This window comes from Guyanagaster necrorhizus, assembly GCF_019112545.1.
Source record: "Guyanagaster necrorhizus MCA 3950 unplaced genomic scaffold BT62scaffold_4, whole genome shotgun sequence".
In the NCBI taxonomy this organism is placed as follows: domain Eukaryota; kingdom Fungi; phylum Basidiomycota; class Agaricomycetes; order Agaricales; family Physalacriaceae; genus Guyanagaster; species Guyanagaster necrorhizus.
Window position 1 is genome coordinate 1,906,797 of NW_025064883.1, and position 17,638 is coordinate 1,924,434.

The following is a 17,638-nucleotide window of genomic DNA, read 5'->3' on the forward strand; positions in this document are numbered from 1 at the left end:
ATAATCAATTAGTATCAAAGACAGGCTAGAGTGCAATGCATTCTTCAATATCTGCATAGATTCTCTCTGCTCCTCTTTAAATTCAAATGGTACTTTTAAGTGAGTTAACCTTGTTAAAGTATCTGCTTTCTTGGCATAATCTTTAATGAACATCCTGTGTACTCCCACTGTTCCCAAGAAGGAGTGCACATCTCCTAAGTCTTCATATGGTCTCTATCACATTATCACTCCTACTCTGTCTGTTTCAGATTTTCTGCCTTCATAGGTGCAATGGTGTCCTATAACCATGATTTCTGATGTGCACAGGACAGCTTTGTGACCAGAAAAAGTTCTCTCCACATATTTCATGTGCTGTATAATATAGTTCATGTTCTGAAAGTGCTCCCACACAAATCTGCAAATCTCTCAGTTTTTCTTAATAGTTTCATATTCTCTGCCTTTAATTTCATAGCATGTTTTCAGTCTTTGTACTGGAACATCATCTACATATGGTATAGTGATGTGGGGTACTTCATCCTTTAATATATAAGTCACATCATCATGAAATATTAGTACTAAGTTTGTCTATCCCATAGACAATGTTATGAGTCTTAGTGCACCAAATGGTATTTGGAATGTGATAAGATCTCTAGATCTCTTGTCTAAGATTCTCTCATCATATTCTACATAGAGATCCAATGTGCCTTTACAGGAATGTTCTGCAAAGTGCTCTGCTAGCTTATCTGTCACTAGAGACACTTCTGAGTGCTTGATTGTGACTGCATTTAAAGACTCCAGACTATGGACTAGCCTCAGGCTCTTTCTATCTTTCTTAACCACACAAAACCAATATGAGTGATAAGAGAAGTTTGATGGCTCATACACTCTTACATCAATTTTGGTTTTTATTATCTTGCATACCTGATCAAATATTTCTGGTGGAATTGGTATATTCTTCTGTATTCAAAGAGTATGCTCTACAGCTGAGATGGTTACTGGAGAAAAGTACTCTTCCTTAAAATGGCCTTGCTTAGTATCATCCCAGGCAAATCCCTCATTCTGCAGATACATAAACTCATGCATGAGCTTGCACTCTTCAGGCCAGAGAAAGTCTTCTGAGTGGACTCTGTTGATTATCTCTTTGTGCTCTCAGGTGTACCTTTCTGTTAGTGTATATTCCAGTGGATGAGTACTCAATTGAAGCATGCTCACTAAAGGGTCTCCTCTAATTTCATATACAATGCAGAACTCTAATGGTAATCCTCCTGTAATAGGTTGTATCTTTTGTGCTACTGGCTTATATTTCTTTGTTCCAAAGACATCTTTCACAGATCCTACTGCAAGTGGAGAATACTCTATGCTGACTTTATCAAAAAGTTTAATTTCTGTGCATCACCCTGAGCTAGCTTCATATTATTCCTGTTAGGAATATGCCAGTCAGTTGGGCTTGAGTGCACATATGGAGACTGGCAGAGTGCATGAGTGTCAATAAAGCTATTGGCAATGTCTCCATTGAGTCAGGCCTAAGAATTTGAATGGACAGAACAGAGTTCTGTTGGTGGAGTGAAGGGTATCCTTTGAAGCAGAGTCTGTCAGACAAGGTAGAGAGGAGTTGAAGTGAGCATGAAGTGTGAATAGCTATCCAAGTTGATATTTGAACTGAGTAGTTATGATGATATACATGGCTTTATATACTAATAGTAGCTAATTCCAAGTCAGGTTTCATTGGGTTCTGGTGTCAATATTCACTACCAAATTTAGGGTCTAGATATTACAATATGAAATATAGATGTGAAATGATAATAGTGAAATAAAATTAGTAGGTAATAAGAAGTGGCTGGAGTCCAGTGGGTAATATGATTGAATTTGTAGTTGGTTGAGATGACACAGAGGCTGGCAGCATGCACATAACAGTATCTTCCTATTAGCATTCTTGCTCTTAAGAGTGCAGATTCCGATGGCCAGTAAGGCCATCTGGAAGATTGTTGGTGGCCATGGGAGTTTTTGCAGCTTGATCTGATACCACTATTATTGTCTAATTAAGACTATGTCATTGCTCACCATGTATCATCACTCATGCACTCTCAATCCTCTAGTGAGGGGATTCACCTCTGATAGCTCTGAAGAGGCCAAGAAATTGTTCTGTCTGGAATAGCAAGCTGCAGAGAAAGAATATGCAGAGGCCATAGAGAGCCATTTGGAATGACAAGGGGAGTGGGAGTGAGAGGAAAAAGTCTAGACAGACCATGTGGCCTGAGAGGTGCAGAAAAGGGAGCAGAAGAAGGAATTGGAGAGGAAGAGGGAGGAGATCTGGCAGGCTGCAGAGAGGTGGGCTAAGGAGGTGAAAGAGATATTGAGAAAGATAGCTCAGAGGGAGGCTGAAAAGAGGGAGGCCACAGAGACTGTGGTGAGAGCTTCAGTCTCAGAGGTAGGGCAGGAGGAGAGAGTTATTGAGGATGGGTCACAGATAACCTCCATGGAGACCATTAATTTTCAGCTGCATCAAGTGCTGACAGAATGGTTTGGTTCTGGCTCCAGTCTTCACTTCAAGAAGGTGACTGGCTGTATGCCTTCAGAGTCTGATGGTGAGCAAGATAAAGAGACTGAGAAAGATGATGAGTCAGAAGAATCCAAGAGAACCCTGGAGAGGAGAAAGAGGGTATGAGAGAGAAAGAAGGAGGCAGTGAGTCTAGTAGAGAAGAGCTGTAAATGCAAGTTCAGATTGAGGAGCATAGTGGATGACAGTGGGACAGAGATAGTTGCTAGTCCCAAGGAGTGGGTGAAGTTGGAAGTGGTAGGGCTGGTGAAGGGTGAAGAGTTATTAGATGGTGAAAGTAAGTGTCTTGGTTTTCTTGTATGGTTTGACTTAGCTTTTGTTTTCAGAAAGCTGTATGCACTGTCACTAAGATGATGTCTATTGTTATGCATGCTTAGCCACTGAAGGTGCTGGGCATGAGTGAACTTATGCATGTTGCAAGGTTAAGAAGACCCCCTGTTCATTCAACTGGAGTGTCACTGCAAGTGAGGTGATTAATAGTGTGGAGGTCTCCACCAGTCTTCACCAACTTTCAAAATTAATATGCAAGTTAATGCATCTGTGAGCATGAAAGTCTCTGAAATGCAGTGGAGGCCACAGAATTGGTTGGAGTGAGATCCTGGTAGCTTGAGTGGAAAGTGATACTATTCTCAGCCTAGTCAATCAGTGGATTGTAGCAGGAGAGCCAGTTGTATTCTAAAACAAGATTACAAGATGAATCCAGAGGAGTGATATAGAAGTCGATAGGAAAGGTGTCTCTAGATGAAAAACAGATAGGAATAGTTGTAATTTGAGATATATAGCTTCTGATAAAGCCATCAAACAATTGAAGTTGCATGCTAGAGATGGTTTTAATGGGGATTTCATTGGCAGCTATGTACTTAGTGTCAACAAAGCAGTAGCTAGAACCAGAATCAATAAAGGCAAAAAAACACAGAATAATACAAGTTGGAGAACCATCAGGTTCTGTAGTAGCCAGTAATTCTGCTGAAAAGGGAATGTGAAAGGAGTGATTGGAAAGGGATGTTGCATTGAGGGTAATGACCTCTGGTGTGCAAATAGAGTCAATGCAACCTTGAACTTGCACAGAGGGAACAGAGTTGCTTCCTAGTTTTCTGACTCTGTAGGAGCTGATTCTACAGGAGCAGTATCAACTTCAGCTGCATGATCCTTGGTGGAGGCCACTGCCTTTCACTTGTTGCAGTCCTTGGTTTTGTGTTTGGCTCCACAGAATATGCAAAGATTGTTCTAGTGCTGGTGGTCTTTTTCTTCCTAAGTAAGATGGCTATCTTTGCCTAGCTTATCGGCATAGGATTTAGGGGTGGTAGATTTCAGTGTGAAGCTGGAGTCCAAGGAAGAAGTGTTGGACCCCTTGGATTTGAGATTGAAGGATTGGTTGGAGGATTTATTGTTCCAGTTTTCACAGGCAATTTCAGTCTTTCAGGTCTAGTAGTAAGCATCAAGTTCTTGGGCAAAGAAGCATATATCACAAAGGTTGTTTGGCTTCCCATGGTGTGCCATGTCATCTTTCATATGAGTGCAAAGACTATGGTAAAAGATGTGATAATAAAATGCTTACAGTAGAGTTTCAGCTCTTTAATCACAGGTAAAACTCTTAAGAAAAGGAAACTGCAAGTGTGTTTCAAAGGACCAGGGATTTTGCTATTTGATATGCACATGCTACTGGCCTTCACATCACTTCAATCAACTATAAATTCAATCATTAAGTCCCACTAGACTCTGTCCATTTTTTATTACCTACTAATGTTATTTTACTATTACTATTTCACATTGTAGTATCTAGACTGTAAAATGGTAACAAACAATTGATACTGGGCTCTAATAGACTCTGACTCAAAATTAACTACTAAGAGTATATAAATTATATACAAGCACTATAATTACTCAATTCAAATATCAACTTGAATAACCATCTATCTTTTATGCTCACTTCAGTTTATCTCTTGTCCATCAGATTTCCCTCTAAAAGATATTCCTCTTCACTTATTTGACAGACTCTATTCTATCAATACTAATTCTTTGAACTCTAACTCAAAAGTAATATTGCTAATAGCTTTGTTAATGCTCACACACTCTATCAGTCTAGAACCTGACTAATTAGTATGTTCCTAACAATATATTCAAACTGAAACTCTTAGGTCAAAAATTTTCTATATTATGTCTACCATGTTTATTCAATCTACAAAAGCTGATTCTGAACAAATCCAGCTTATCTATTCTAACATGTTTTCTCTAGAAGACATTTTGATCTCCATCTCAAAAGAACAATCAGGCCTCTTTGGATTGACCTCTGATAAAAGACAATCATCCCATAGGAAAATCTACACTCACTCTAACTTCACCATTTACTAATCCAATTATAACAATTTTTTTAACTCTTTTTAGATCACCAGCATCTCAACCAATGAAGTCTGACAGACCAGCACAATCTATAGCATCTGAAGTGACCCTCTTAGATCTCTTATCTTTAGGCAATCCAGACAGCCCAGACTTAGAGGGCAGAGATGACAACACTCTTACTTACACTTCTATCTACTGTAGACCAGATAATTCTAATAGCTCTAACAGCTCCAATGGTCTCAGAGAAAGCAACAACTTAAACCAGTAGAACATGTTATAAGAATTCATGAATCTGCTATAAGAGATCTTTGCTTCTCTCAATAACCCTTCAATTGAACTTCAATGACAGACTTACTGTATTCATAATGAATGCCAGTAAGGTTAGCTATATTATCTTCTTTCTGGCTGGCATTATGCTCAACTGGTTTGAGCCAGACATCCTTAATCTGAATCCACAAAATATATCAGCTTAGCAATTCTCTTATGCAGCCTTTTTGAATGAGCTTCATAGCAACTTTGGTCTCTTTAATACCATCAAAGATGCTGAAGATGCATTAGAGCACCTTTAGATATGTGATGGAGACTAGATCATGAAGTATATAGTCTAATTCAATCAATATGCTTCACAAATTGGATACAGAGATAACTCTCTCTGCCACACCTTCTATTGTAGTCTTTATACTCATATCAAAGATGACATGGCTTAAACCTGTTCTTCAATCTCAAATCCAAAGAGTCCAACTCTTTTTTTTCAGACTCTAGCTCCACACCAAAATTCATCACTCTTAAGCTCAATGCAACATCTCTTTCCAACTAATCCTTTCACATCTCACTTTCAGCAGAATTATCATCTAGTATAAGATCCAACAGATCTCTAGCTTCTATTATTCTGTGTTTTCTTGCTCTTATCAATTTTAGTTTTAGCCACTGCTTTGTTGACACTAAGTATATAGCTACTAATGATATTTCTATTAAAACCATCTCTAGTATGCAACTCTGATTATTCAATGGCTCTGTCAGAAGCTGTATATCTCAAATTGCAACTATTCCTATCTGTTTCTCTTCCAGAGACACCTTTTCTATCAACTTCTATGTCACTTATCTGGATTCATCTTGCAATTTTGTCCTAAGATACAACTGGCTCTTCTGCTACAATCTACTGATTGACTGGGCTGAGAACAGTATCACTATCCACTCAAACTACCAGAATTCCACTCTAATCAAATTCATAGTCTCCACTATATTTCTCAGATTTCTATATCCACAGGACAACAGTCTATCTATCTCTCAGCCTTTCAGCTTAATTTCAGAATCTTTTACTATGAAAACATACTCCAAGATCTCTATCATAGCTGCTGCTGCATTTGTCTGAGCCAATACAAAGAAAAACACTCAGCAGTTTACACTGCAGTCTTTCTTGCCTAATATTAAAGCCAAAGCTGCATCTGTGGAACTGGCAGATCTTTTATCAGTGCCAATAGAGTATCATAATTTTGCAGATGTCTTCAGCAATACTCTCTCTGAAAACCTACCTGAACATAGGCTATACAATCTCAAAATCAACTTTGAGAAAGAAATGTCTTTATTGCTTGGACCTATTTATTCTCTCTCAGAATTTGAACTCAAAGCTCTACAAGAATTTATTGATGATAATCTGTGCAATGGGTTTATCACTCTGCCTCACTCTCTACATGAAACTCTGATCCTCTTTGTCAAAAAGAAGACCAGTGAACTCTAACTTTGCATCAACTATCACAGCTCAAACAAAATCTCCAAGAAGGATTGCTACTCTCTTTCTCTCATTTCTAATCTCCTTGACTCTGTTTAATCTTTGACATGCCTACTATCTCATTTGCATAGCTAGAAGTGATGAATAGAAAACAGCCTTCCAGATCTACTACAGTCTCTTTGTAGCATTCCAATGCTTTGTGAATGATATATTCTCTGACATGCTTGACATATCAATAGTGGTCTACCTCAATGACATTCTCATATATTCCAACAACTCAGAAGATCATCAGAAACATGTTTATGAAGTTCTACAGACTTAGAGCTAATGGATTCTACTGCAAAGGCTCTAAATGTGAATTCAATCAGGACTCTATGAAGTATCTAGACTATATTCTATCACTCAAAGGACTTTACATGTCTGAAAAAAAAATCAAGGCTATTGTTGACTAGCTGATATCATAAAAAGTCAAGAACATCCAATCTTTCCTTGGCTTTTCCAATTTCTACTATCACTTCATATATGAATATAGTGATATCATTATTCCTCTTACACAACTCACCCACAAAGAAATTCCATGGAAATTTAATAATAAATGCATGGCTGTCTTTAATAAATTGAAACAGGTCTTTACATATGCACTTATTCTTACCTGCTGGATCTCTGATCAATAGAGTTGTGGAGACCAATACCTTCAACTACACAATTGCAGCCATCCTTTCTATCTATCTTGAAGATGACAAAATTCACCTCATTGCTTTCCACTCTTAGAGTCTCCACAATGCCAGACTCAACTATAACATCTATGACAAAGAGCTTTTGGCCATTTTTAAAGCTTTTAAACATTGGCACCACTATTTGGAAGGCTTCACAGATTCTATTGATATTGTAACAGACCACAAAAATCTTAAATACTTCACCACTACCAAGATTCTGATCCACCAACAAGTCTGTTAGTCTGAATACCTATTCTAATTCAACCTGATAATTCAGTTCTGCTCAGAGAAACTTGATAAGAAACCAAATGCACTCACTAGATGATGAGATGTCTACTCTAAAAAAGAGGATAGTTAATACACCCAAATCAATCTTCATAACTTCTAATCTGTCTTCACTCAAAAACAACTCTCTGCATCACTCTATGCAATCTATCTTAAAAGCTCTACTCTCTGAGCTAGTACTATCATGAATATTGACAAACTTCATATTGATATCAAATAAGCATAATCCTCTAACTCTATGTCATCTGACAGTCTCTGCTAAGCCAAATTCACTTTTAAATCTTCTTTTTCTCAGTGGTCCATCAATGAATCTGACATCCTTTACTTTGAAGGCTGTATTTATATTTTAGACACCAATAACCTCTGCCTTCAAATACTGCAGAACAATCACAACCACATCTTGGCAGGTCACTTTAGTCAAAACTGAACATTAGAGCTAGTCTGGTGAAACTACATCTGGCTAAAGATGTGTAAATATGTTTAACACTACATTAAATCTTGCACAGTCTGTGGATGCAATAAGACACCTAGACACTGCTCCTATGGCTTGCTCAAACCTCTACTTGTTTCTGAATAGCTATAGAATTCTATTTCTATGGATTTTATTAAACAACTGCTAGACTCTAACAGATTTACCATCATCCTAGTAGTCATTGACCAGGCTAGCAAGCAAGCCATCTTTATCTCCACTCATGACATCATCAACTCCATGGAACTCATCCAACTTTTTATTATTTATATCTTCTCTAAACATGGGAGTGGGAGCCAGATTAACTGATGATTTTGAACAGATCAAAAAACTTCTTAGTGAATTTGGCTATAGATCAGATAGTTTTGATATGCTTGGAACTGAGATAGACCTTATCACTGACTTTAAATAAGAGGGCTAGAGTCTGGCACTTATCTGCTTAAGTCTTACAGTGAGACTGGGCTTGAGAGATTTCATTTTTTAAAACTTGATATAATTCATTGAAGACATCTGGCCATAGTTGATAAAGAAAGATGTGAATCTCATTGATTCAGAGCTTGATGAGTTAATGATGAACTCAATGCCAGACAGGCATAGTACTCAATCTTTTAATCTGATAATATATAAGATTGAATTATTTGTATCATAGTTCAGCTGGCATATTCTGTGGAGCCATCAGTCTAAGAGTGATAAGAGCTTAACATTTTTAAGCTTGCACTCATGAGCCTGTAGAGTGAGATCCAAAATTTGCTCATAAAAAGAACATCACAGTCAGAAATCATATGTTCAGGCAATTCATATAGCTTGAATACATTGTCAAACATTAGTTCAGCCACTTGGTGTCATGTAGTCTGTCTGGCTAGATATAAGATGGATCATCAATGAAAGAATATTAATTATAATAGTTATAGAGTTAAACACACTATCTCTATTAGATGAATCAGAGAAAGAGCCTACAAAGTCAACACTAATTGTCTGCTAAGATTGATTAAATACCTGTAGTGGGTTCAGATAATCAAAGAGATGTTGATTGGATGGCTTTGACTGGCAAGATGCACAGAAGGCATGAACGTCTGCTACTAATATCTTTCACTAGACATGATTATAGAGGTAAGCCACAGTTTTATCAGCATCCAAGTGTGCCAATAGAGAGTGATCTTCACTGATCACCAGTTTTCTAATTGTTCTGCTATTTATTTCAGCTTTCTGAGGAATACAAAGCAAATCTTATCCTCTAGATCACAGGAACAAGATCCTATGCCTGAGAGAGAAGTTTTTAAATTCACTCAGAAAAGAGATAATTTTTGACAGCATAGAGTCATTGCTATTAGACACACATATCATAGCATGGAATTTATTAAAGAGCAACTGGGAGAACAGTTGGGCAACTAAAGATAGGTCCAGCATCTTACCAGATGCTATCTCACTCAGCATCAGAATGTAAGAGTCAGGCACTGCAGCAAGGTTGGATTAAGTATTTGTTCTCATAGAATTGATTTCATCATTGTGAGTAGGCAGATTAGATGTGGCATTTCTATCTACTATTGCAGTGTCACTCATTTCATCAATGTTGCTGGATGCAGCAAGACTATAATCATCCCATAGATCAAGAATATGAATCTTTCTAGCTATACATCTTGTAAATGCTATAGCTGACTCATTCTTGCAAGATTTGTAAAGCAAATTAGACTAAGAGTTATTTACAGCTGTAGTGACCTATACTGCATTCATCTTGAGCCAAACTATAAGAGGAGTAGTCAAGTCCTTGTTATTTTCTACAGGTGGATGATCTTCATCATGGATAGGAAATTCTGATGCTGTACATACAGTACTAATACTATCATTAGAGTATAAATAGGATAATGCATCACTCAGAATATTCTCAACTCCAGGCATATAAACTATTTCAAAAGTATAATCAGAGATGAGCTCTATCCAGTGAGTCTGTTGGCCAGACAGACTCTTCTAATGCAAGAGGTGGATGAGGCCCTTGTGGTCTGTATACCACTTAAAGTAGCATCCTAACAGAATATCTTAGTAGTATCTCATAGTTTCTATATCTGTGAATATTTTCAGCTTATATACAGAGTAGTTTTGCTGTGCTGGCTTCAACTTTACTGAGAAAAAGACAGTCATACTCACTGTTCATCAGTCATCTTCTTAGCTTACAACATCTGCAATGTTAGTAATACTTGTATCTATTATCAGATCAATAGTAAAAGTATCCTTATTGTAGTTGAGTGGTATCCAATAATGATCATAGAAAATCTGTACATATTTCTTAATCTCATTAAATGCACACTGATGGGTCATAGTCTAGCAAAAAGACACTGTATTCTCTGTTAGCCTATATAATACTCCTATGGATATCTATATATTCACCATGTTATCAGCAAGATATCTCACTGACTCTAAGAAGATGCATGAAAGATTCCAATTAGTTGAGACTTTCCATGTGGCTATCAAATTGACCTTCACAGAATCAATTCAAATACTCTTGTGATCTACAATATGACCAAGGATGGTAATTTCAGTGGCTAGAGCATGACATTTTTTCTCAGATAAATACAGCTATTAGTGATAAAAAATATCAAAAATGCTTTTACAGTGGTCTATATGAATCTCCAAGAAGTTAGAATATATCACAATATCATCTAAGTAGATATCAATGAATATCTCCAGATGAGCTGAAAACAAATGATTTATCAGAGCCTGGTATGTAGCCAATGCATTGCAGTCTCTCTGCTGCATTACTAAGCTGGCTATATTTTTATCTAATGTTGTCACAGCTGTGCTTGGTATATACTCTGATATAATGTGAATCTGCTCATACACTGCTTATAGATCAAAGATAGAGTATCACCAATGACTTGCCATCTGGCATAGTATATCATCTATTGTAGAAAGTGGAGCTACCATTTTAAATGTGTTTGCATTTCATTCATGAAGATCAAATACAGTATAAAGCTCAGATGCATTTCTCTGTTTGTAGGGCTTATAGATATACAACATAGAGACAGTATTTCATGATATGAAAACCTGCTATCAATCTGTTCTCAGATAATCAGATTTTTTCTGTATTTATTATTGTAGAAGAGGTTCAGAAAACTATGATGAGTGCTAATAATATGTCTTATTCTCATTCTTTAGAGGTATAGAGTGATTAATAGCCCAAAAGAGTGATAGTAGTGATTTGGTGGCATCTTCAAATAGTCCAGCATTTCTAGCATAGTCGATTATCTAATGGCAGACCTTAGCTATATGTCCTTTGGCAATTTTCATTATCTAGAAAGACAACTTGCCAATGTTTTTCTCTTCAACAAGTAGTAGTGTCAAACTGCTAATGTATATATGCATTGGATTCTACTCAAATGAAATCTGATATTGACACAGAAAGGAGGTACCCAGAATAATATCATACTGAGACAGATTACAAACATCAATATATCATTATTTATCATAGATATCTTAGACAATCAGTGTTGCTTTTGTCTCAGAATTTATGCAAGACCTTGAGTCCTGTATAGCCAGATGCAAGATGACAGGTTTTCCCAATACTATCTTCTTAATTTTGAGCTGATCAGCTAGTGTTGTCAATATAAAATTCCTCAATAATCCACTATCACTCATGATTTAACAAATCATCTTATATCAGAAGCATATCACTGGATTGATGGTGCACTATAAAACACTCTGAGAAATCCTCACTGCTCAATCTAGCATTCAAGGATTCTTTAATGAAAGTGTATAATACATCTCTATTATAATCAGCATAGTGTTCAATGCTAGAAAGATTTAATGCTTGCAAGCAATATTCATGATATCAGGTTACAATCCTTCCTGACTTTACCACTGATGCTGGTACAATGATGTTTTCCCATTCATCATGATTATTATCCAGTATCAGAAACTGATCTCCTGTAATCTCATAGATCACAAAATGCTCAAGATGACTATCAATCCAAGTATGATTGTCTTCAGAGTATAGTATATTATATGCAAGATAATGTTCAGACACTGATTTATAAATATCATTCACTGGAGTTTGCAAAAACTTTGAGGTCTGTGTTTCTGATCAATTATAATGTTCTTCTGGGCTAAGTTTTGGATAATCTACATCCCTCTATGGAGGCTAATATGAGCACTACTTGCCAGAATTGAAAGGTATAGAATCTCCACTCTTCTCTTCAGTATTCTCTAGCATGGGAGGACTGTCAACAGTATTTAAGATAAATTTATTATTACCCTCACATCCACAGGCAGAGCTATAAGCTGAGTCACAAGTATTATCAGCACAAAACTCTATGAACTGGGCAGGCACAAGATTCAAGAGACCATGCATATCAATGCTATTCAATTGTAAGTCAAATTATGTATTAGAGGCACTTGTTAACTGTGATACTCTATCAGCCTCCTTCAGAGCTACATGAATACTGGCTGAGGAGAGCTCAGATAAACCAGAGTGTTTTTCAGAGGCAAAGCAACCATCTGAGCAGTCTCTTGATTTATGACCAGCTTTTCTACAGCAGAAACAATGGCCATCAGCAAGATACTCTGCTCACTCTTTTTTTGAAAGCTTCTTATCTCAAGGCTTCTTTTTCTAATAGGATCTATTTCAGTTCTGTGAACTTAAGCTAAAAACTACACCAGAACAAATTTTACAAGCTTTCTGAGTTGGAGTTAGCCATGCTGGCTTCAGAGAGTTATCATATTTGAGGCATGATACATTATTATATTTATTGACTTCTGTAACAGCATTAGTGCATATATTATTAGTATGACAATTATGATCATAGTTACAATGGTGAGCATTTTTTATACTGAATTGAACAATCTCAATGATCTCAGCCATACTGGAGATATCATCTCATGAATTAATCTCCTGATGATACTCACACATCAGTAATCTAGATTAAATGCTCTGACAGAGTTCATATTATAGTTTGATCACTTAAGTGCATTCAGATTCATCTCTCAACATTTTGAACTGACTCTGTAGTTCAAAGGTATAATCCTGAACATGTCTAGAACCTTGGAAGCATTTTGCAATCTTTCTATCTATATGATAGTCCCTTGAAAAATACCAGTTGAAAAGCTCATTATAGAATTGAGTGAATGTCCAGTCTATATAGTCAGAGCTGACATTTTAGATAAAGAATTGCCAGACCTCTCCTTTCTTTTAGACTTAAGCTGCATGTGACTATAAACATATGATAAACTAACATCACTTCACACTTTGAGTGAGAATGTCAGAGTCCACTGATATATATATTGATCAATGTGCTTTAAGACCTTAGAATTGGCTCGAGAGTAGAATAGTGTAAAGATAAACTTTAGCTCAAAGCTAGAGATTACCAGTAAGAGCAATTCTCCCTATATACTACAAGTTGTTGATGATATAAATACTGCTACTTATTGTATCTATCCTAGTTGTTGTGCTCTTTGTCCTTGGGTATTGCTGCTATCTATAAGAGAGTTATTGTGTATCATTGGGCAACTGTATTGCATTAAAAAACAATGACTAACTAGACTTGTTGTAATGACTAAGCCTGATCCATAGTCTCAAGTGCTCATATTAAACACTCTGACTAAGCTCAAATAGAGATTAATCTTGTGAAAAGAAAAGGAAAAAAGATAAAATTCATAACATTACCCTCTCTTTAAGACCATCATCCTGATAAACTAATTTAGGGATAATTTATAGTCATGTATAGCTTCTATGGCATTCATCCACTTTTTGTTCACCCATTAGTTGGATTCAGGTCTATACTCCTTCCAACTGATCAAGTAATCCACTGTTGTGGTCATACCATCATCATATGCTTTGATTTTATGAAGCTTATAATTTAATATTTGATCAATTTTATAATATTTCTCATCATCAATTAAGTCCAGCAGTGGTGGCAGAGAGTGTTCTTGATTAGAGAATGCTAGGCCAATATAAGGTGCTAATAATATTTTGTTAAAGATATTATGGATTTTCCAATAGAATAGTAGTCAGAGACAGTAGGCCAGGGCACCAACCTTAGCTAATATGGGAAAAGGACCTGTGCATTTATCAGAAAGTTTTTGTTTGGGCTGCAAGAAATGGAGGTTGGTTGTATCCAATCAGACTTTGTTGTTTGTGATATATGTATAAGCCAGACAATGATAAGTATCATATTGTTTCTTCATTATTGTCACTACCTTCTTGAATATAGTTTATATTTTCTTATAGATGTTTACTATTGTTATAGCAAAATCAGTTGAGGCCAGCATAGTTGTATGAGAGCATGTCATTTAGACAATGTTAGGGTGTCACTCAAAGTTCATGAAGAATAATGATTTATCTATTGTAGAGTGAATATAGTTGTTGTATTGAAAGGTGGCAAATACCAACTATTCAACCTAATTGTCTTAGCAGTAATTAATGAAGAGTCATAGGTATTTCTCAACCTTCTGATTGGCCCACTCTATCTGGCTATCAGTCTGTAGATGATAGGTGGTGGATGCATTTTATTTGATATTGAGTAGCCAATAAAGATTATCCAGAAATTTGGATAAAAATTGAGGTCTCTAGTCTGAGATGATGGTCTGAGACATGCTGTATTTGGTATAAATCTTGTCACATAGTATTTTAGCCTATCCTTCAGGTGTGAGTTCTATAGAACATGTGACAGAAATGATTGCCTTTGAGAAGTGATTGACAATAATAATGATGGCATCATAACTATTGCAGTCAGAGAGGCCAGTTATCATATCCACTGAAATATGGATTCATAGTGAATGTGGTACCTCATTCAGATGAAGTGACACAGCCTACATCTGAGTGATCAATTTCTCTTATTAGCAAGTTTCACACTCTTTCACATATTGTTCAATATCTTGTTCTAGTTTTAGTCACCAATATTTCCAGAGGACTAATTTTTTGGTCTTTGTAATTTCTGAATGTCCATATATTGCATAGTCATAGCACATGATAATAATCTCATCTCACAAAGTTTGATCCTATAGTATATAGATCCACCTATTATAGTGGATCATTTTCTCCTTCTTGGTCATTTTCCATTCATGATTTAGAGATGGAGCCACTTATTGGTCCTATTTACTGGTATCTCTGATCACACTTTTGATCCTTTCATAGATCTCCTCTTTAGTTGGCATTATTATTGCTCAGAAATGCTCAGACTTTAATAACATCACTTCTTTGTTGTCTCTCTCTTCTTGGTCATGATTGATGTGCCTACTGAGCAGATTGGCTTTTTTATTGGCTATTCCAGCTTTATAGTGTAGAGTGTAAGCATATTGACTGAATTTAGTCATCCACTATGCCTAATGTCAGTTCAGCTTTTGTGGTTGTTGGAAATACCTGAGATTCTGGTGATCTGTTTAGATCTTAGAGGTTTCAGTAGCACCAATTAGATAATATCTCTATTTCTCTAGGGCAAGCATTATTATGAGCAGTTTCTTGTTATAGATTTTATAATTTTATTTAGTGGTTGTCAGTGTTTTAGAAAGGAAGGCAACTGAGCATCACCTCTCATCTTATTTCTGGGAAAGTACTGCCCTGATAGCCTCTTCATTGGAATTGGCTTTAACATAGAATTTGCCATTTTGATCTGAAATAACTAACACACTGTCTTCTGCTAATCACTTCTTCAGATTATCAAAGGCTGATTGCTGTGATAGTCTCTATGTCTATGGAGCATTGCCAGTTAATTGCATCATAGATCTTATGACTTTGCTGTAATCTCATATGAACTAGCAGTAGAAGTTAGTAAATTCTAAGAAGGATTAAAGCTTCTTTTTCTTCATCAGCTCTGGCCACTCAATTATGCTGGTCACTTTGATAGGATCCATTCAGATACTTCCTTTGCTAATAATAATCTCCAAGTACTCTATCTGTAGTACTTCAAATCTGCACTTTTCCACTTTGAGAAAAAGTTTATTTTTCCTTATTAGAGCTAAAACTTGCTATATTAGCTTTTGATGTTCCTCCTTGGTTTTTGATATGATAAGAATGTCATCAAGGTAGATGATTACCTTTCTAATAGTGATGAGATCCTTAAATATGTTGTTCATCATCTATTGGAAGATAGCAGGTGAGTTAGTAAGACTGAAGAATATGACTGTTAGTTCAAACAGTCTTTGATTGATCCTAAAGGTGGCCTTTCACTCATTGTCCTCTTTGATGTGAACATTATTATATCTCCATCAAACATCCAGTTTGGTGTAATACTTGGCCTCTCATAGCTTGTCCATCAGTTCCAAGATCAGAGGAAGTGGTTAGCAATTCTTGATCATCATTCTGTTTAGCTTTTGATAATCCTGAACCAGTTAGAGCTTGTCATCCTTCTTTTTAATGAAGAAGAATGGAGAAACCATCAGAGATTTTAATAGCTGGATTCTACTGCTAGAGAGATTCTCATCCAAGAATTTGTTGAGTTCCTGCTGTTCATTATTCTCAAGTGGGTATGTCTTGCAGTCTAAGTTGGTGTTGGCATTTGAGATCAGTTCAATAGCATGATCTCATAGCCTGAGCTGCAGAAGCTCATCAAAGCTCTCTTTCTTAAAGAGATCTTTGTAGTCTTATGTCCACCTGAGTACTATCTCTTTAAATATCTTTTCCTCCCTCTCAGCAGTCATTTTAGCAGCCAGATCATTGGCATGATGCATTGCTCATACATGCAGAGTCTATTAGAAATCAACAATGAGGATAGTTTCCCTATCCTTTATCTCCTCATTCTATCTGTCATCTGGATCTTTTAACCCTTCAAGGGTGTATCAGACAACATTGATGGCTTCTTGATTGATTGTGAACAATACTTCAAGATGTATACAGCTTATCTGGAGTTAGATATGAATAAGATCACCTTCTCAGCATCATACTTTGAAAGCAAGGCCAAGTGATGGTAGATCCTGATTGCTCTGATCCTACAATCCACTATATGACAGCACTACTAATACCTGTTCTGGCCTGTTTTCAAATAGATGATCTAAGACAAATTTGTCAATTCTGCCATCCAGAAAGTTCACAAGAACAAGATGAAGAAACTCCATATGGGCAACAAGGTGGCAAGTAAATATTTTGATGAACTAGAATGATTGGAAACACTGGCCAGAGTATGAGAAAGCATCGATGATGATAAATAAATGGTTGAGTACCTCAAGATAGGGGTACCTCTATCCTACATCAGTATAATCTCCAACATTGGCATGAACATTCTGAAAGACTATGAAGTCTGGAAAGCATGAATCACAGAGATGAACAAGAAAAGGCTGCAACAGAAGGCAGTTAGCACCAGGATCACAATCAATCAAAAGAAGCCCCATCAGACAGAGAATGGAAAGAATACCAGCAGAGGATCCAATGCCAAGTCTAGCACTACTGTGACTTTGATGTCTTCCTATACTATGCAGAAGACAGGCACTGGGACAATATACACTGGCACCAGCAAACCAATGGACATTGATCACTTCAAGAAAGAAGACAAGTGTTTTAACTGTAGTCAAAAGGGCCACATATCTAAGGATTGCCTGAAGAAAAAGCACATATGGGAGGATATCAGAGTGCAGATAGCTGA

At 36.5% G+C, this 17,638-nt stretch overlaps 2 protein-coding genes across 2 annotated transcripts; both read right to left on the reverse strand.

Moving 5' to 3' along the window:
- Window positions 1–11,543: 11,543 nt before the first annotated feature.
- Window positions 11,544–11,705, reverse strand: BT62DRAFT_884575 (uncharacterized protein; the record flags this gene model as incomplete). Its single annotated transcript, XM_043182799.1, has 1 exon — window positions 11,544–11,705. The coding sequence occupies one exon, from the start codon at window positions 11,703–11,705 to the stop codon at window positions 11,544–11,546; it is 162 nt and encodes a 53-aa protein (XP_043044327.1).
- Window positions 11,706–13,026: 1,321 nt separating this feature from the next.
- Window positions 13,027–13,218, reverse strand: BT62DRAFT_884722 (uncharacterized protein; the record flags this gene model as incomplete). Its single annotated transcript, XM_043182805.1, has 1 exon — window positions 13,027–13,218. A coding segment is annotated over one exon (192 nt), but the record flags the coding sequence as incomplete, so codon positions are not given.
- Window positions 13,219–17,638: the final 4,420 nt, after the last annotated feature.